This window comes from Halyomorpha halys, unplaced genomic scaffold (genome assembly GCF_000696795.3).
Source record: "Halyomorpha halys isolate HHAL.00 unplaced genomic scaffold, Hhal_1.1 Scaffold28.1, whole genome shotgun sequence".
NCBI classification, from domain to species: Eukaryota; Metazoa; Arthropoda; class Insecta; order Hemiptera; family Pentatomidae; genus Halyomorpha; species Halyomorpha halys.
This window is the reverse complement of record NW_027110130.1, coordinates 851,786-868,328: the sequence shown is the minus strand read 5'-3', so window position 1 is coordinate 868,328 and position 16,543 is coordinate 851,786. Positions and strand designations below refer to the sequence as shown.

At 33.0% G+C, this 16,543-nt stretch overlaps 1 protein-coding gene across 4 annotated transcripts in view; it reads left to right on the top strand.

Annotated features, from left to right (window-relative positions):
* Nucleotides 1–16,543, top strand: part of Vmat (Vesicular monoamine transporter) — a 298,099-nt gene that overhangs the window by 252,571 nt on the left and 28,985 nt on the right. For all 4 annotated transcript variants that reach the window (XM_014425619.3, XM_014425643.2, XM_067048234.1 and 1 more), the window contains exon 2: nucleotides 7,804–7,940. In XM_014425619.3, the coding sequence (XP_014281105.1) occupies nucleotides 7,804–7,940 (137 nt within the window). The remainder of the gene's footprint in view (nucleotides 1–7,803; nucleotides 7,941–16,543) is intronic.

Below are 16,543 nucleotides of genomic sequence, written 5' to 3'. Positions count from 1 at the left end.
TCACGTCAAAAATAAAAGTTTATATAAGTAAAATGTTTAAATGGTTACTATAGTTATCCAATAATGTTTTGTATTAAATGTAAACAAAACAATTTACTTCCGTTACGGGGCACTTTTTCTAACATTGCATCCCGCAAAATGATTTATAAGACGTTGTCACGTCAAAAAAATTAAATAAAAAAAATAAATAAATAAATAAAATAATCAAATTAAAAAATAAATCAAATTTAACGAATATTGGCAAAATTAAATAAAATATAAATGGCGTTGATGACCAATGAAGTTTGGCGCCACTAAACAACCAAACAAACAAACAAACTGTATTTACAAGCTAAAGATAAGAAAGACTAGGTCTTAAAGCTGGAACTATCCATCTATAATCTATAAATCTGGAATGATCCATTTTAATCATTCATGGAACTTAGATGGGGAACTACTGCTCTATACATTAGGAAAAAAGTAAGTTCAAAATTAAAAAGAAAAAAATTGTTTGATCGATTTTCACTCATCTTCTACTTAAGGTGTAAATTATATATTTAATAAAATTAATAATTTATCATATCAATAATAGTAAATTAATTATTAAGAAACTTCTCATTTCTTCGATACTGGTTTTATTGTTTAAATAAAATAATTTGTACCCAAATTTAAGTCGTTTAGTACATTACCTAACCAACATTTCGGCCATACTCAAGGACAATCGTAAATGTCTGTAAATTTACAGCTAACATCCATTTGCATTTTATTTTATTTCTTTTTTTTTTAAATATATAGACAAATTTATGGTATGATAAATGAGTGATACTAGTGTTAAGTTGATTTGCAATTAAATTTTTTTTAAAATTTAATAGAAAAATGACTTCAAGAAAGATGCACAGGTGGCTGACATGATTTCCCATATGAAATCATGAGGTTTTTATAGTGCATGAATATGGGACAGTGGTCCCGAAACATTGTACAATGTCATAAATAAATAATAATTTATTTCAAAGGATGGAAGTGATTAACCTCAAAAATTTTTAAAATAATTGACTCACCAGACTTCCTAGAGAGATAATCCAGATAAGTATGCTGTGTGAGATAGCAACCTGATGTATTTAGGCAGCATAAGTAAATAAAGTATTTCTCTCTCTCATAATTAAATCCTCGATTACTCAAGTAGAAAAAAAAATATTTTAAAATAAAATTATATCTTTTACTCCTCTTAGTATGTATTTTTTCAAGATATGTAATTAAACCATAAGATAAATTATTTGAAAATGTTTTATTTTTACTAAATACAATAATTTATATCAAACTATCATAGTGTTCATTATACCTATATAGAACCTCAAATATAGCAATTACGAAGCATTGGGGTGTCAGTCAGTAACCTATATAAATTAACATCTCTTTTCAATTAATCTTAACGTATTTTTATAAATTACCTATACAGAAAATTTTTGGATATTTCCTTTATAATGGCCTAAGGGCCGAAAGTGAGAGTAAAGAATCGAGAAATTTTTATTTTAATTTAAATAAATACTGCTTACTTTATAAGAAATAAAATCAATCATAAAGACTTAAATGTTCCATATATAACCGATCTAACCTGAACCAAATATCAATCCGTCCATTATAAACTCCCTAATCACCCAAACCCACTAGTTTCTAGCCTTGCATGATTCATGACTATCTTCCGAGGTGGCTGAAAAGAAGATGGCCTCGAGACCATTGCATGAAGAATATTATTAGAGTACTAGCTTTAGTATAGCGGATGGTCAAAAGTTATCAGGCACAGTTCTGGTATTTTGCCTTACACTTCTCGGCGATCTCCCAAGAGAGCAGTGTAAATAATTTAATTCTTGGAAGGAGGAGGAACATTGATAAAAGGAAGAAAGCAGTGTCCGTTTTTTTCCAATGAAAGGTCCTCTGTAGCTTACTCCATGAATACATTTCATCAAGGTATAATGGAGAAGTCTTTGTACTTGTAACACCAAAGAATTTCACTTTCAGAGGGATTATGCTCTCGGATGTTTGGAATTTGTTGTTCAGGTATTGAATCTTAATGTCAACCATATCTCGACACAAAAAATTTTAAAATTTATGCAGCCTAATATCTCTGCAACCATTTCATAAAAGATACAAAATCAAAACCGGTAAAAATTAACATCCCCTGAAACAAAAGCAAACTAAACCTAAAGAAACCAACATTAAAAGATAAAACACAATTCCTTTCATACCAACACTCTCAGAGAGGAAATTAAAATACCTAAATAACAATAACACAAAAACAAAAAGGATTACGCTATTAAATACAAAAACGCGGCCATTTTACAAAATACAAAATAAAGCAACGATCAAATATAGTGTACGAAATTTCCTGTGAAGGAAACTAAGGCATTTTCCATTTTGGAACATCGGTTCTTAACAGTATCTCAAAAGAAGGGTATATCAACACAAATATTTATATTTAATACTGATACTACCAGATGCATGATGTATGATTTATATGTAAATAAAGTTGTAAATGTCAACAAATAAATTTTTAAAAAAATTTAATTAAATAAAAAATGACTTAAAACACACTATAAATATGAGCATTAAATTTCTTTTCTTATTAAAATTAATTATTTTGAAAATTAATAATAAAATATGTTATAAAATTAACACTTATTCGGCATAATGAAGTAGAAAACACTTCTTAAAAGGGAAGTCGAGGGTAAATAAATGGAGTGGAAATATCGTTAAGAAGGACGGGAGAACATTTGCCCTCTGTACCGCTCAGATCCTTTTAGCTCCTGCTACAATTTTCTACTCGATTCTTCATTCTCCTTCTCTAGATTATAAACATTATATTGAACATTCGAATAAAATTTAATTTATTTTATAATGTAACGAATTACTTTACCAAGCGCCCTATTACTTGTAATAGATTTTTTAAAAGAAATAAGATATAAAACAATAAGGTGATTATATAATTGGAATTTTGTATATACATGGTTTTAGCATCCAAAAACATCGATTAAAACACAATCATTCAATTTCTTACAAATTCAGACATCACCAGGACAGAAAGAAAATGATATATTAGATGATATATTAGTACAAGGGCCCAGGGGAGAAAAAAGGCAGTTACTTCACCCCAATTTTTGAAAACTACATATAAATACTAGTCAAAATTGATGAGTCTTCCAAGTATAGGTTGGGGGAATAATAAATAGCGGATGTTTCAAAACGTTAAAAATAATTAATTTTTTATTTGGAACTCCCTTTCCTTGGATTTCCCTACAGTTTCCTTTTACAATCAATTTCGGTCTGTACAACAAATACAAATGTTTCAATTCATTCCTATTTTTCTTTCTCATTTCTGCTCCTCCAATTTCACCATTTCACAATTTTTTAATTCACCCGATCAACAAATTCGCTTTCCGGAATTCACCCTCCTAGATCCTCTTCAGTGACCCGCTAAACAAATTCAATATTAGACGGCAATGTGAGATCAGACCATCATTTATAGTCACAGCAGTAGATCAGTCTACCAAGAACAAACAAATAGATACATTTTACGAGAATAAGACTAGCACATAGATTAAAAGGAAAATATAATAAAACACCGGTTACAGGAAACATTTGAATATATAAATAAGTTTAAAAAAAAAAAAAATAGTACTAATAAAATAAAATAAAGGGAATGGTCGTATCTTTGTCCAAAATAAACTATTGGATTACTTTTTTTTTCTTTTTTTCAAAATGTTCCCTTTCACCACGGGAAGGTTTAAAGATAATGAAATCCCCGAATCCTAGAGTAGAAAAAAGTTATGAACAAAATTGAGTGGTTTTTGTTTGTAGCTAAGAAAGCATGCGTTTTTTCACTGTTATTTTACCAATCGATTCGTGATTCACCAATCGATTACCGGTGACTATTGTTCATGGAATCGTTCATAACTCCTCTACTTTTTATTCAATTCCTACGTTAATATAGCCGTAGGCAAGTTGAATATCTGCTCTTTGTGATTGCTATGAAATAGTTCTTACCGTTTTCATTGTTAGGTCTTTATCAACAACTATAAAAAACAGCCGCCAACACTACACAATTAATACAAACGCAACTTAATAAACAGAATGATTAAAAAACTGTAAATCAATTTCTCTTGACTCAACAGGTGTTAATAAAACTTGTAGGGGCATAATCCTCTAACATAAAAACTGGTTCCGTTGTAAATTGCTTTGGAGCAGAACCTTCAAATGGAAATATCACGTGACTTCATATTAAATACAACTTTCATATTACCACCTTCTCCAGTACCTACATAGGTGTTTGTACCTCTTCCCACGCTTTAAAATTATAGTTGTAATGCTAAGCATGTGCATGATGATTTATCGCATGTTTTAATAATGTTTATCTAGATGGAAATGTATTTTTTTTTTCACTTATTACTAATATTAAAATATTTTTATTGGAAGAAGAAATTTGACCATATGAAGAAAATTGTAGTAAGTGCAGGTGGCGATCAATGAAGGTATCAAAATAGGAGTCATAGTTAATAATAATACATGGGACACCCAAAAAATATAAATTACCCACATACTCAACAATATTTACAGCTGAACTTCAGGCGATTTCAACAGCACTTCATTTATCTATAGAAAGTGAATACTCAAACATACTAATTTGTACAGATTCAATGTCTGCACTCCAGAGTCTATCAAACTTCGATCAAAGCGGATCTACGATAGACAAAATTCATAACTATATAGACATGCTAGAACATCATAAAAAAAAGTGTTTCCTTTCTCTGGACTCCAGGGCACTCAGGAATAGCTGGAAATGAGGCAGCGGATAAAGAGGCTGCTACAATGAACGTTCCACCACTCCAAATTTACGAGCCGAAACACATAAAGGCATTTTTAAGGAACAGAATCCGAAAAAGTTGGGATTCAATGTGGGCTGCCGTACCACTCACCAATAAATTAAGAATGTAAAAAAAAAATACACAAAAGTGGACAAGTGCCATAAGGGGAAACAGAAGAGAAGAAGTGGTTGCTGGAAGAGTAAGAATAGGACATTCCAAATTAACTCACCTCCAGTTAATCACAAAAGAGGACCAGCCTATATGCCAAACCTGTCATTCCCCATTATCGATAAAGCATATAACTGAAGAATGCCCATCATTTCGTCAAGCCTTCGAATAAAATTCCACGTACAAGAGAATTGGCCCTTAAAGACTCAGCAGAATCCATAGACAAAATAATAAAATTTCTAAAAGAAGCTCAACTTTATACTAAAATATAAACTACCAATACCGACCAGTGTAAAAAGGAAATAGTCTACATTCAACCATCAAATGTCAAAGACAAGAATATAAATGAAGTAAAAAGGGTGTAATAACCTAGATGTTGATCGCCCTGAATAAAAATCTAATCTAAATCAAAATAGGAAAAAAAAACTATTGAATATTTATTATTATATTTATAACTAATTTTAATGAGTAGTCTTCAACAATTTATTAATCTAGAACAGTATTTAGAAAGTTTATCATATCTCCAATGTTGGTTAACAATAAATAGTTTACTCTTACTATTTTGATACCTTTATTGATCGTCACCCGGACTATCTTCATACAATCAAATACATTTAGCTTATTAATATATGATATATTGATTTCTTGTTTCAGTATTATTTAATTGACACAATTTCTTTTGATTCTTCTCAATTTTTCTACAATTTTTAGCCCTTAGGTAATTATCAAGGGAAATTATATCATAATTTCATATATCCAAACTTAAAAATGGAAATTTTCAAGAAGCAAAAAGTTATAGTAAAAGGCTAGAACGCTGAATGATTTTAAGTGTCTCTATCATATAAAACTATTTTTAGTGATAACAGCGTAGTATTTTCTTTTACATATAAGGTGAAGCGCATTTCGAGGGAGCAATAAAAATTTAGTACAATTTAGAGTAAAAAGTGATAACGAATTATTGGAGCGAGGGGTGTTTCCTTAGTGAAAAACCGACCTATTCCCCAGAGTTAAATGTTCGCTGGTTCGAATTAAAATAAAACGGAGGACCTGAAATAAATATCATATAAAAAAAAAAAAATAATAGAGAAAATTAAATAATAAAAAAAATAACTTTCCAAGTGATATACAAATTTAATTAATTAAAATATAAACAAAAAAAATAACTGTTATGTTGTTACAAAAAAAAAAAGAAAGTGTGGAGTAAAAAAATAAAATAAAAATATTTTGATACATATGTAAAACACAAAAATCCAATTCTCTTTTCCAAAAAATAAGTTAATTAGAAGCGAACAATAAAAAAAAATATGCAGCTCGATGAAAGATGAAAATAAAGTCGCTCCCAGATTTGCGTGGGGGGTCGATATGCGCATATCGATAACAATAAGAATGTAGAGTTGGTTGACCAGAATGACCGCCGGCGAACTGGTGACAGAGAGTGCCATGCAGTCCGACAACTCCAACAAACGTTGATTGCACAGTGGTGACTGCCGGTGAGTCGATGAAAGGGTTCCAAAAACAAACCAAGCAGCTTCAGCACAAACTTAGCTTAACAAACAATAGCGACAGAGGGTCCGTGAATCACTTACACCGTGCCAATGCCTCCTATCGCTCCAGTGCTCAAGATCGCTACAATGCTTTCTAAATATTCACTGCCACCTGCATCATTCGCATGGATGCAGGCACTGGCCCCACTGCCTTCGGTATCGTTCTGCACATGTTACACTCCGCAATTTATTTATTCACATTAAACCTCCTTATATCCCTTATTTTTGTAATAATAATAAATAACAAAATAACAACAAAAAATAAAAATAAATAAATGAATAAACATAAACTTACAACTAACAAAATTGAAAGTCACTTGGAAGGTAAATAGAAAAGTTAACCTAAAAAAAAAAACTTTTGGAAATTAACAGGAATATTGTTTTTGATGAGGTATAAATTAAAATGCTGGGATAAAGAAATGAAATTTATTTTTTTCCTGCTTACACTCTATTGAAAAAAAAAATACAATCAGAACCATATTATAAATACAAGTTACTATTATATATAATTTGAGCAACGAGTAATACAATTAAATGAATAATTGGAGAAGTTTGTCGGGGGGTGCGGTCAGCAAAGGACAACATAAATAAACAAAACCATATTTATTTAATGCCGACGTTTCGACCTGAGTTTCAGGTCTTATCAGGGCTCTGTCTTAAGGATACTCCAGAGCCCTGATGAAGACCTGAAACTCAGGTCGAAACGTCGGCATTAAATAAATATGGTTTTGTTTATTTATGTTGTTCTTTGCTGACCACACCCCCCGACAAACTTCTCTAATCATTAATCTACGGTCAACTATCTTCACCTCATAATTAAATGAATAGTTGTATAATTTTTAAAATAGGATTGGACCGCCGATAGGCGGACAGGGAGCATCTCCTGTAATTAATATAAAATTACAATTAATTAGTGAAACTACTATAATATAATAGCCTTTAAATATCAGTTTTTATACTTAGATATATTGAATTAAGGTTTCCTCGATAATGGCTAAAGGTCAAAACATTGGAGAACAAAAAAGAAATTTAAGATTAAGGATCAAAAGGAAATATGTCATTAAACATTTTTTTTTTCATATAAAACAATAACTGAGTAGTCTGTTCGGTGTTACTTCGTTATGGGATGGTCTTATCCGGCAGGTGCAACAGGTATACCATAACGCATAACAAACTACCCTTGAATAAAGTAGCATGGAACCAACTTGTAATGACTGTTAGCTAATTGGTTATTATATTATTGAATGTGTTTGCAGGGGTATGGCGGAGACCCCACCAACTCTGGGCGGCCTCGCCCGATCCTGGCTGGCCTCCTGCCGGGAGTCCAGGCGCCTGGTCCTGGTCATTGTAGCCATCGCTCTCCTCCTCGACAACATGCTCCTCACCACCGTAGGTCAGTCCTCATTTAATTATCATCTCTTAATTGGAATAAAAACTTTTTTGTAAGTCAGTTTTTTACCTTTTAAATATTTTACCCATATCACAGCCCTCGAAGAATGGTGTCCTAATTGGAGGATTAAAATAAATTTCAACAAATCCCATCAAATTACCTTTACCCTACGTCGTAAACTTACTGTCTGCCCTACAGTATACTTCAGTAATGTTGCCCTTACCCCTGTAGAACAGATCCGCTACCTTGGACTACATCTGGACAAAGGACTAACATGGGATCCTCACACAAGACTGAAAAGACAGGAAACTGCACGTCGATTTCGACTATTACATCACTTACTAGACAAACGGTCTAAACTTCCAATTCATTACAAAAGACTGATATACCTGACAATTATAAGGTCTATCTGGACATATGGCGTTGAGCTCTGGGGCTCCACTAAACCTTCGAATTCCTCTCGTATCCAATCCTTACAATCCAAAATCCTTCGTAAAATCCTAAATGCTCCTTACTTTGTCACAAATAAAATCATCCACAAAGACCTTAAATTTCCATTTGTAACCGATCTAGCCCGAACCAGATATCAATCCTTCCATTATAAACTCCTTAACCACTCAAACCCATTAGTTTCTAATCTTGCTTATTCCGGACAATCCTCTGAGGCGTCTGAAAGAAGATGGCCTCGAGACCTTATATTGTGATATCAATGGGTAGTTTCTCTACATGCTTGTACCATACCATTACGATTTCCTCAAATTTACTTGATGTATTTTATGTACAGTTGTAAATATCAATAAATCAATTTAATAAAAAAAAAAAAAAACATATTTTTAGTTTCTTCAAGACCTTTAAGTTTTTATCGGTAAGTTAAAATTCCCTTCAGTATAGAGAAGAAGAATATTTTTATTTTTGTGAGTTAATAGGGGATTATCTTTCATAACATAATTCTAATATAAATTTCTTTTATTACTGACTTCTCTATTGTATCCTTTAATAATGTTGCCCTTACTCCTGTTGAACAGATCCGCTACCTTGGACTGCAACTGGACGATACGACTAACCTGGAATCCTCACACAAGACTGAAAATACAGTAAACTGAACGTCGATTCCGACTACAGCACTTACTAGACAAACGGTCTAAACTTCCAATCCATTACAAAAGACTGATATACCTGACTATTATAAGGTCTATCTGGACATACGGCGTTGAGCTTCAGGGCTCCACTAAACCTTCGAATTCCTCTCGTATCCAATCCTTACAGTCCAACATTCTTAATGCTCCGTACTTTGCCTCAAATCAAGTCATCCATCAGGACCTCAAAGCTCCATATGTTGCCTATTTGGCCAGAACCAGAAACCAATCCTTCCATTATAAACATCCTAACCACCCAAACCTACTAGTTTCTAATCTTCCATTCCCGGCAATCCTCCGAGGTACCTGAAAAGAAGATATTAAAGTAATAATAATATTAAAGTGATACAAAGGGGAGTTTTTCTACGTGCCTCTGAAATTCTATTATGATCTTAGGACAAATTTTCTGGATGTATTTTTATATAAATATAAATATCATTTAATAAATAAAAAAATATAATTAAATTTTCTGGAATTTGTATATTTCTATAAATATTTATTTTCCCGTCATTTAACTTATACCATGAAATAAGTCATTACTTAATTTATAAAAGTTTCATAAACTTTCACGTTTAGTAAAAACTGAATTATGATTAGAAATTCCGGTAACGATGTTAAAACTTTATATAAAAGCTCTTGATAGAAAGTGATTTAACCTGGAAACCATTATTCAAATACCTGGCAGACGTGGGGTGGTTAAAAGCTTTTTAACTCAAAGTGCCATGCTTTTATTTTAAAGTGCACTACATGTGAAGTTATTCATAAAAATGGCCATTAATTACGGAGAGAACTCTCCTTGTATGCTGGAGAAAGCTTTTTAACTGTCTCACCATTGATTGATATTTCACTAATTCATGTCAATGATATTGACAATTTTTCAGCTTATCACCAATTTATCGAATTCTGTTATCATCTCAACTTATTAATTTTTTTTTCTAAGTGTTATTTACTTTCATATCTACTAGAGGGCGTACTCTCTGACAGGGAGATGGGTAAAAATTAGTTATAGTTGAAACTAATAGCTAAAATTGCCATGGATACGATATTTATTTATCAATGGTTCATTCATGAACAAGGCTCGTATCCATGGCAACTTCAGCTATTAGTTTCAACTATAACTAATTTTTACCCATCTCCCTGTCAGAGAGTACGCCCTCTAGTAGATATGAAAGTAAATAACATTTAAAAAAAAAAATTAATAAGTTTTCCCCAGAGCTATATGCAATCTATTTATCTTTAACGCTAGCACATGAAGTAAATGGCCTCTCTATTCTGATCTGTAGTCATTCCTACTCAAGTCTCAAGGCAATTCAAAATTTCACACAACCCCATTGTTTTTTTCTATTATATATAGAGAAAGAAATACTTTATTTATTCATGCTGCCCCAAATACATCGGGTTACTTTACACAGCATACTGATCAATCCGTGACTGGACAAATTTACATATTTTTACATAATATAATATAATAGATAGATAACATTATTTTTTCTTCCACAGTTACAATTAATGCCAGTCTACAAACTAACTACAAGTTTTTCGATTTATTCCTTTTTTTTTTTTCCCTTCCATTTCACAAACCCTATTTCATTTGATCAACAAATTCTCCTATATAACAAATATTAAAATATTTAAAATAATAATTAAAACAACAAATAAGATATGCGATGCATGCATGCCATCCCACTTCTGGATAAACTCCCATACTCATTAATTGCCATGCATGTGATGGTGTATGATTCCCAGGGAGTTGAGTATTATATACTCTGTCATCCTACCCACGTCCTGGACATCGACCCCGAGCTCCTCCATGAAGCTCCTAGTTGTGCTGGGAATCGTTCCACGGGCTCCGAACCAGAGGCCTCTCACGTTGAAGTCTCGTTCTCCAAAGCCCTCACAGAACTTCTCCTTGAGGAAAGGGATACATTTATCGTAGATTTCCTTCTTTTCCCTATCTACCTTATTTGCCTGGTCAAGATCGTTATTTTCATTTCTCACGGTGGGATCCAGAATGATTGCCGACTTCCCCTTCTTAGGGAAACCGACAATATGTAGGTCATTGCTCCTTTAACTGTCGGTAACGGGTAGTGGAATTTGATTAATCGTTTTTGATGTAATCCTCCATTGTCTCCATTTGCAATTCCCGATGCAATCGGCAAAACTATTTCATTTGAAGTCCGGAGTTTAATCAAAATCGTTCGAGCAAATTAAAGAGTGATTTTTTCCAAGTTCACGGTTTATCTCCAGAATTTTACAGAGATTCAATGAAACATACTTTATATGCAAAGACTCTTTAATAATGACCTAGTAAAAATAACATGATTTAACTCCCTATCATTCTCACCGCCTCAGATAATTGTGAGCTTAAATCATGTTATGGAGTAATGAACAAGTTACGCAAGTACAGGAGAATAAATAAAATTGAAAAACTGACTATAGGTAGCGATCGCATGGAGATAGGAGGGGAGTGGCTCATTGTGGCTAAGACCGGCAGGTGAGGGTGACAGTTGAAGGGCTTCCAGCTGTCACCCACAGGCAGGGGTCCCATAGCTCCGCCCACATGTCCCCATAACATCTCTCTTTATTTACTCAAATAGTACGCCTCTTATCTAATCCCTGTTTGTCATACATTAGGATATTCAACTCGCCAACAGGATGTATCCTGGAATTTCGGGAACATTCTATGTTGGAGGTGCCAATTTAAATTTGCGATCATTACACAATATATAAGGATGTGTTGATAGTTAACACTGATTTATATATGTATCAGTAGATACATCAGTAGTACGGTCAGTAAAGAATACAAATAATTATTAGTGACAACTTTTCGGCTTGAAATATATTCTTCAGGGCTAAGAACAAAAACAAGCTAACAACCATAATGATCAAATTAAATTACAGAAAAAAAAACAGAACATAACAGATACTTTAGGTATATTAAAGAAACTTAAATAATTATATACAGGAAAATAGGAATACTAAAATTAAGAAAGAAAATATTAATACATATTACATGCACAAAATTGGAAAGGTTTTAAAATTGATTTAATATAAAAAATATATAGAAAAACTTATGTGTGATTAATTAAATATTTATTGTAGGATAATAGTCCGGGTGGCGGTCAATAAAGGTATCAAAATAGTAAAAGAAAACTATTTATTGTAAACAAGCGTTTCGCCCCACTTTGTAAGGCTTCGTCAGGGCAAAATGAAAAAACAAGATACAAAAATTTTATAATTAATAAAACATTTCAAAATAATTGTTATAAATAATTCAAATTTTATTCATTATAGTCTCAAAACCTTTTATTTCTCTTACAAGTCCGACGTTTCGGCCAATCCGGCCATCTTCAGGGACAATCTTAATACAGCTTTGAAACCATATAATTTAAACTTTTATCACAACAAACTGTGATAAAAGTTTAAGAAATAGTGTCTGCTGATGAATGATTTTGACTTTGTTTTAAGTGATGTTTGACTAATTAGATACTGATGTTTTGACCTGGGCAGAATAGCCTGCATGGAGTTAGAGTTGTTTAAATTATATGGTTTCAAAGTTGTATTAAGTAGATTGTCCCTGAAGATGGCCGGATTGGCCGAAACGTCGGACTTGTAAGAGAAATAAAAGGTTTTGAGACTATTATGGATAAAATTTGAATTATTTATTAAAAAGTTACCAGTCTCAAGAAAAAATTAAAATTATAAATAAATAATTGTTATGTTCATGAAGTATATAAAAAAGAATTAATAAGAACAATATAAGGAATTATACATGTAGGTTGACTGGAAACAAGTTACTAATAAATATAAATAATGTAATCTTGTAACAAGGTGACCAGGTGTGATCTTCTATCACACGTAGTTATATTTATCACACTTCAGGAGTTGAGCTTTGGGGCTCCACTAAACCTTCGAATTCCTCTCGTATTCAGTCCTTACAATCTAAAATCCTCAATGCTCCTTACTTTATCACAAATAAAATCATACATAAAGACTTTAATGTTCCCTATGTAACCGATCTAGCCCGAACCAGATACCACTCCTTCCATTATAAACTCTCTAACCACTCAAACCCCTTAGTTTCTAATCTTGCATCCTCTTCCATTCCTGACAATCCTCCGAAGTGCCTGAAAAGAAGATGGCCACAAGACCAGTTAATGTAAAATGTCATTAGAGTGCTACCAATGGGTAGTATCTCTACACGCCTGTAACACTCCAATTTAACTTATATCAGATTTACTAAATGTATTATAATGCACAGTTGTAAATAGCAAAAAATAAATATTAAAAAAAAAAAGTTTTAAGATATCAGAAGGTGTTTAGTAAGAGAAAAGCGATATTGAGAAAAATTAATGTATTAAAATAAAATGAAATAACTAATGGAAAGGGGAGGCCGAAAAGAATACAATAACGTTAATTAGGTAAGTAAGAGTTTAGATATGGGGGAAAAAACAGGTCCATTTGTGAGGCGTGAATATGGCGTGGTAAGGGTCGCCATTTTGGGTTGGTAGAAAAGATCTACTCGTGTTACTGAGTGCTCGCTGTCTGCCGCGTATGTTATGGGTCACCTGATGGATGGTGTGTCACTACTGCTCAACATAGAAAGGTGGCCATTCCCTCCACTGCCCCGTGTACCACACTCGGTACTGACCCCTTAGCCAGGAATCACTTAGTTGGCCGTGGTACTAACAAGAATCCAAGAAGACTTGCTCTATCCTCAACCGCACACCCCCTCTCCCCTTCGCCCTCTTGGCGTCTAATTATCCGCTTACACCCTAGGTGGTGCTGGGTTACGTGGATATCATGGTGGCATATGGCGCCCCCCCCACTCTAGTCCTTATGAATATACAGTCCAGCGATATAACAAATAAACGAATGATACTCTCGTGGACTGAACATATATAGTAAATAAGATTATAAATAATAAGTACTCTGAACAATTTATTATCACTGTTTCAGTACCTGAGTTAAATGCGTTCTCATATTGTACAATTATATCATAATATCTACGAGTAAATTAGAGTAAAACTACTATTTTAATGCTTTCCTTATTGTTTTTATTTTATTTTTAAGCCCCATGGATGTGTAGAGTTTGGTATAAGGAAGAGGGGTTAGTGAGAATTGATGAAAAAGATAAAAACTCTTTTACTGCATTTGATTCATTGTAAGAGAGGACCGGGGAACGGGTATATAACGGATACAGATGAGGTATAAACATTGATCATCTAGGCCCAATTTGTCAGGTTCCTGAGACCGCTGAGCATGTCGTACTTGCCTGTACCGCCTATGAAGCACTGAGAGCCAAGATGATGAGGGAAACAGGACTCTATGTTCTGACTGAGAGTGATCTTCCTGAGCTGATGAAGAAAGAAAACTACCCGCACTACAAGACCTTCGTGTACTGGTGGAAGGAGGCTGTGGGCTCTACTCACTTCTCCCTGGGTAGGAGAGAATAAGCTACACCAGTAGCTTTTGTAGCAAGAGCAATGTGCTGTGTGCACAGCTATGTAATGTTTGTCATATGCAGCAATGAGTTGTACCCACTGCTGCGAACACCCGTATTGTCTAATAGGCAGGGTAGGGTGATAAATAAATAATAATACTAACAATAACGGATATAGATGGGAAAACAGTCTTGTGCATGCTATCTGACGCCGAGACTCACCAGTTGCCCTGGTGTCAGTAGTAAGTTAGTCAAGTGTGAGACTGTTTGCCACCTTTGTGGGTGTCTTATTTGTGTTCATGTCTGAAATAATGAGTTAGTGAACTGCTATCAAAGGATTTTATCTGCCTCCGTGCTATGAATTTTGTCACTGTCAGCAGTCCAAGTGTCGTATGAGTATAGTCAATTTTTGCTCTCATTTTTACTTCACAACACGCCACGAAATACTACTCTGAAACATTTGAAATACTAAACTGAAATTTTTTTTTTAACAATTTCTCGTTGCTATAGATAAGGAATTATTCAATCGATAAACAAAACTCCCAGGCTTAAAAATGAAAAAAATGCAAATTATTTTACTATCATAAAAATTTCTAGAATAAATAGTTTCTGAAAAGATTGATCTATTAATATTATTGTTTAAATAAAATAAATTTTATCCAATTCAAATTTCAAAACATTCTATATTTCTAAGTCCAACGTGATGACATGTTTATTACGAGTTTAAATTTTATTTATTTAAAATGAATATTAGTTGTATTTTGTTATTTTAGTGTATTTTATTTATGTTAAATAAGAGGGAAACAGTAAGGGAAAAAAAAAGAAAAATCACATTGGGTTGAAAGAGAAAATATGAAGAATAAAAAGGAAAGAATAGAAAAGGAATAAATAGAAAAAAAACGATTAACAAAAAAAACAATAAAAAAAATTAAAGTATAGTAAGAAGAAAAAAAAATAATAAGATAAAAGAACTAAAGTGATGAAACAAAAAAAGAAAACAGTTAAAAATTATTATAATACATTGTTTACTTGTTATGCCTATATGTTGTAAGATTAAAAAAAAATGTGATTTTATAATGGAGTAATTCAGGGGTGTAGATAAATTACCCATTGATAGCACTCTGATAACGTTTTTACATTAGATGGTCTCGTAGCCATCTTCTTTTCAGGCCCTTCGGAGGATTATCAGAAATGGAAGAGGAAGCAAGGTTAGAAACTAGGGGGTTTGGGTGTTTAGAGAGTTTATAATGGAAGGAATGATATCTGGTTAGGGCTAGATCGGTTACATATGGAACATTAAGGGCCATTCTGAATAATAGTGAAATAGGGTTATAAGAGAAAATGCTTGTGTGCTAAATTGTCTATATTTAATTCAATTATTTTAATTTTTCTCAAACCAATATTTCATTCCTCAAATCTAAGGTTTTACGACTAAAAAAAAAATCTAATATTGGTAATACCCCTGCGGTTTAGATTTGCTTCTTAGCAGTTTATGGGCCCAACTCTTGGACAGTAAAACCGAAAGCAGTAAATTAGATCCGAGGAGATGGGACGGAAGGTTACGACTGGGAGAGAGAGGATAAGGTCAAGATGCTAGGGTCTATTTATGAGCGTGTGGGGTATAGTGGGACGGCTAAGCTCATGTTTAATACAGCTCCGGTCCCTGTAAAGGTGATTTACATTTATATATCTGTCCCTCAGGCCTCGTCCCCACTACCTTGATTAATTTACTTATTCCACCTCCTCTAACCCGATAGCTTCGACTCTAACATCACACCCTCTTATCGTATTGCCTCAAACCCCTATTGTAAAGGCAAGACTTAAACTCGACGTAATACTCTTAAGGATATACGTCATTAGTAATGAATTTACACCCAAGAAGAAATTTGCAGATTTACTTATAGTAAAATAGCGCGGTGGATTAAAAAAAAACAATTTTTAATTACTTAATTGAAAACTATGTATAATTACGTGAGGAGAAGATGGTTGGGGGTGCGGTCAATGAAACACAAATAAGTATGACTAAC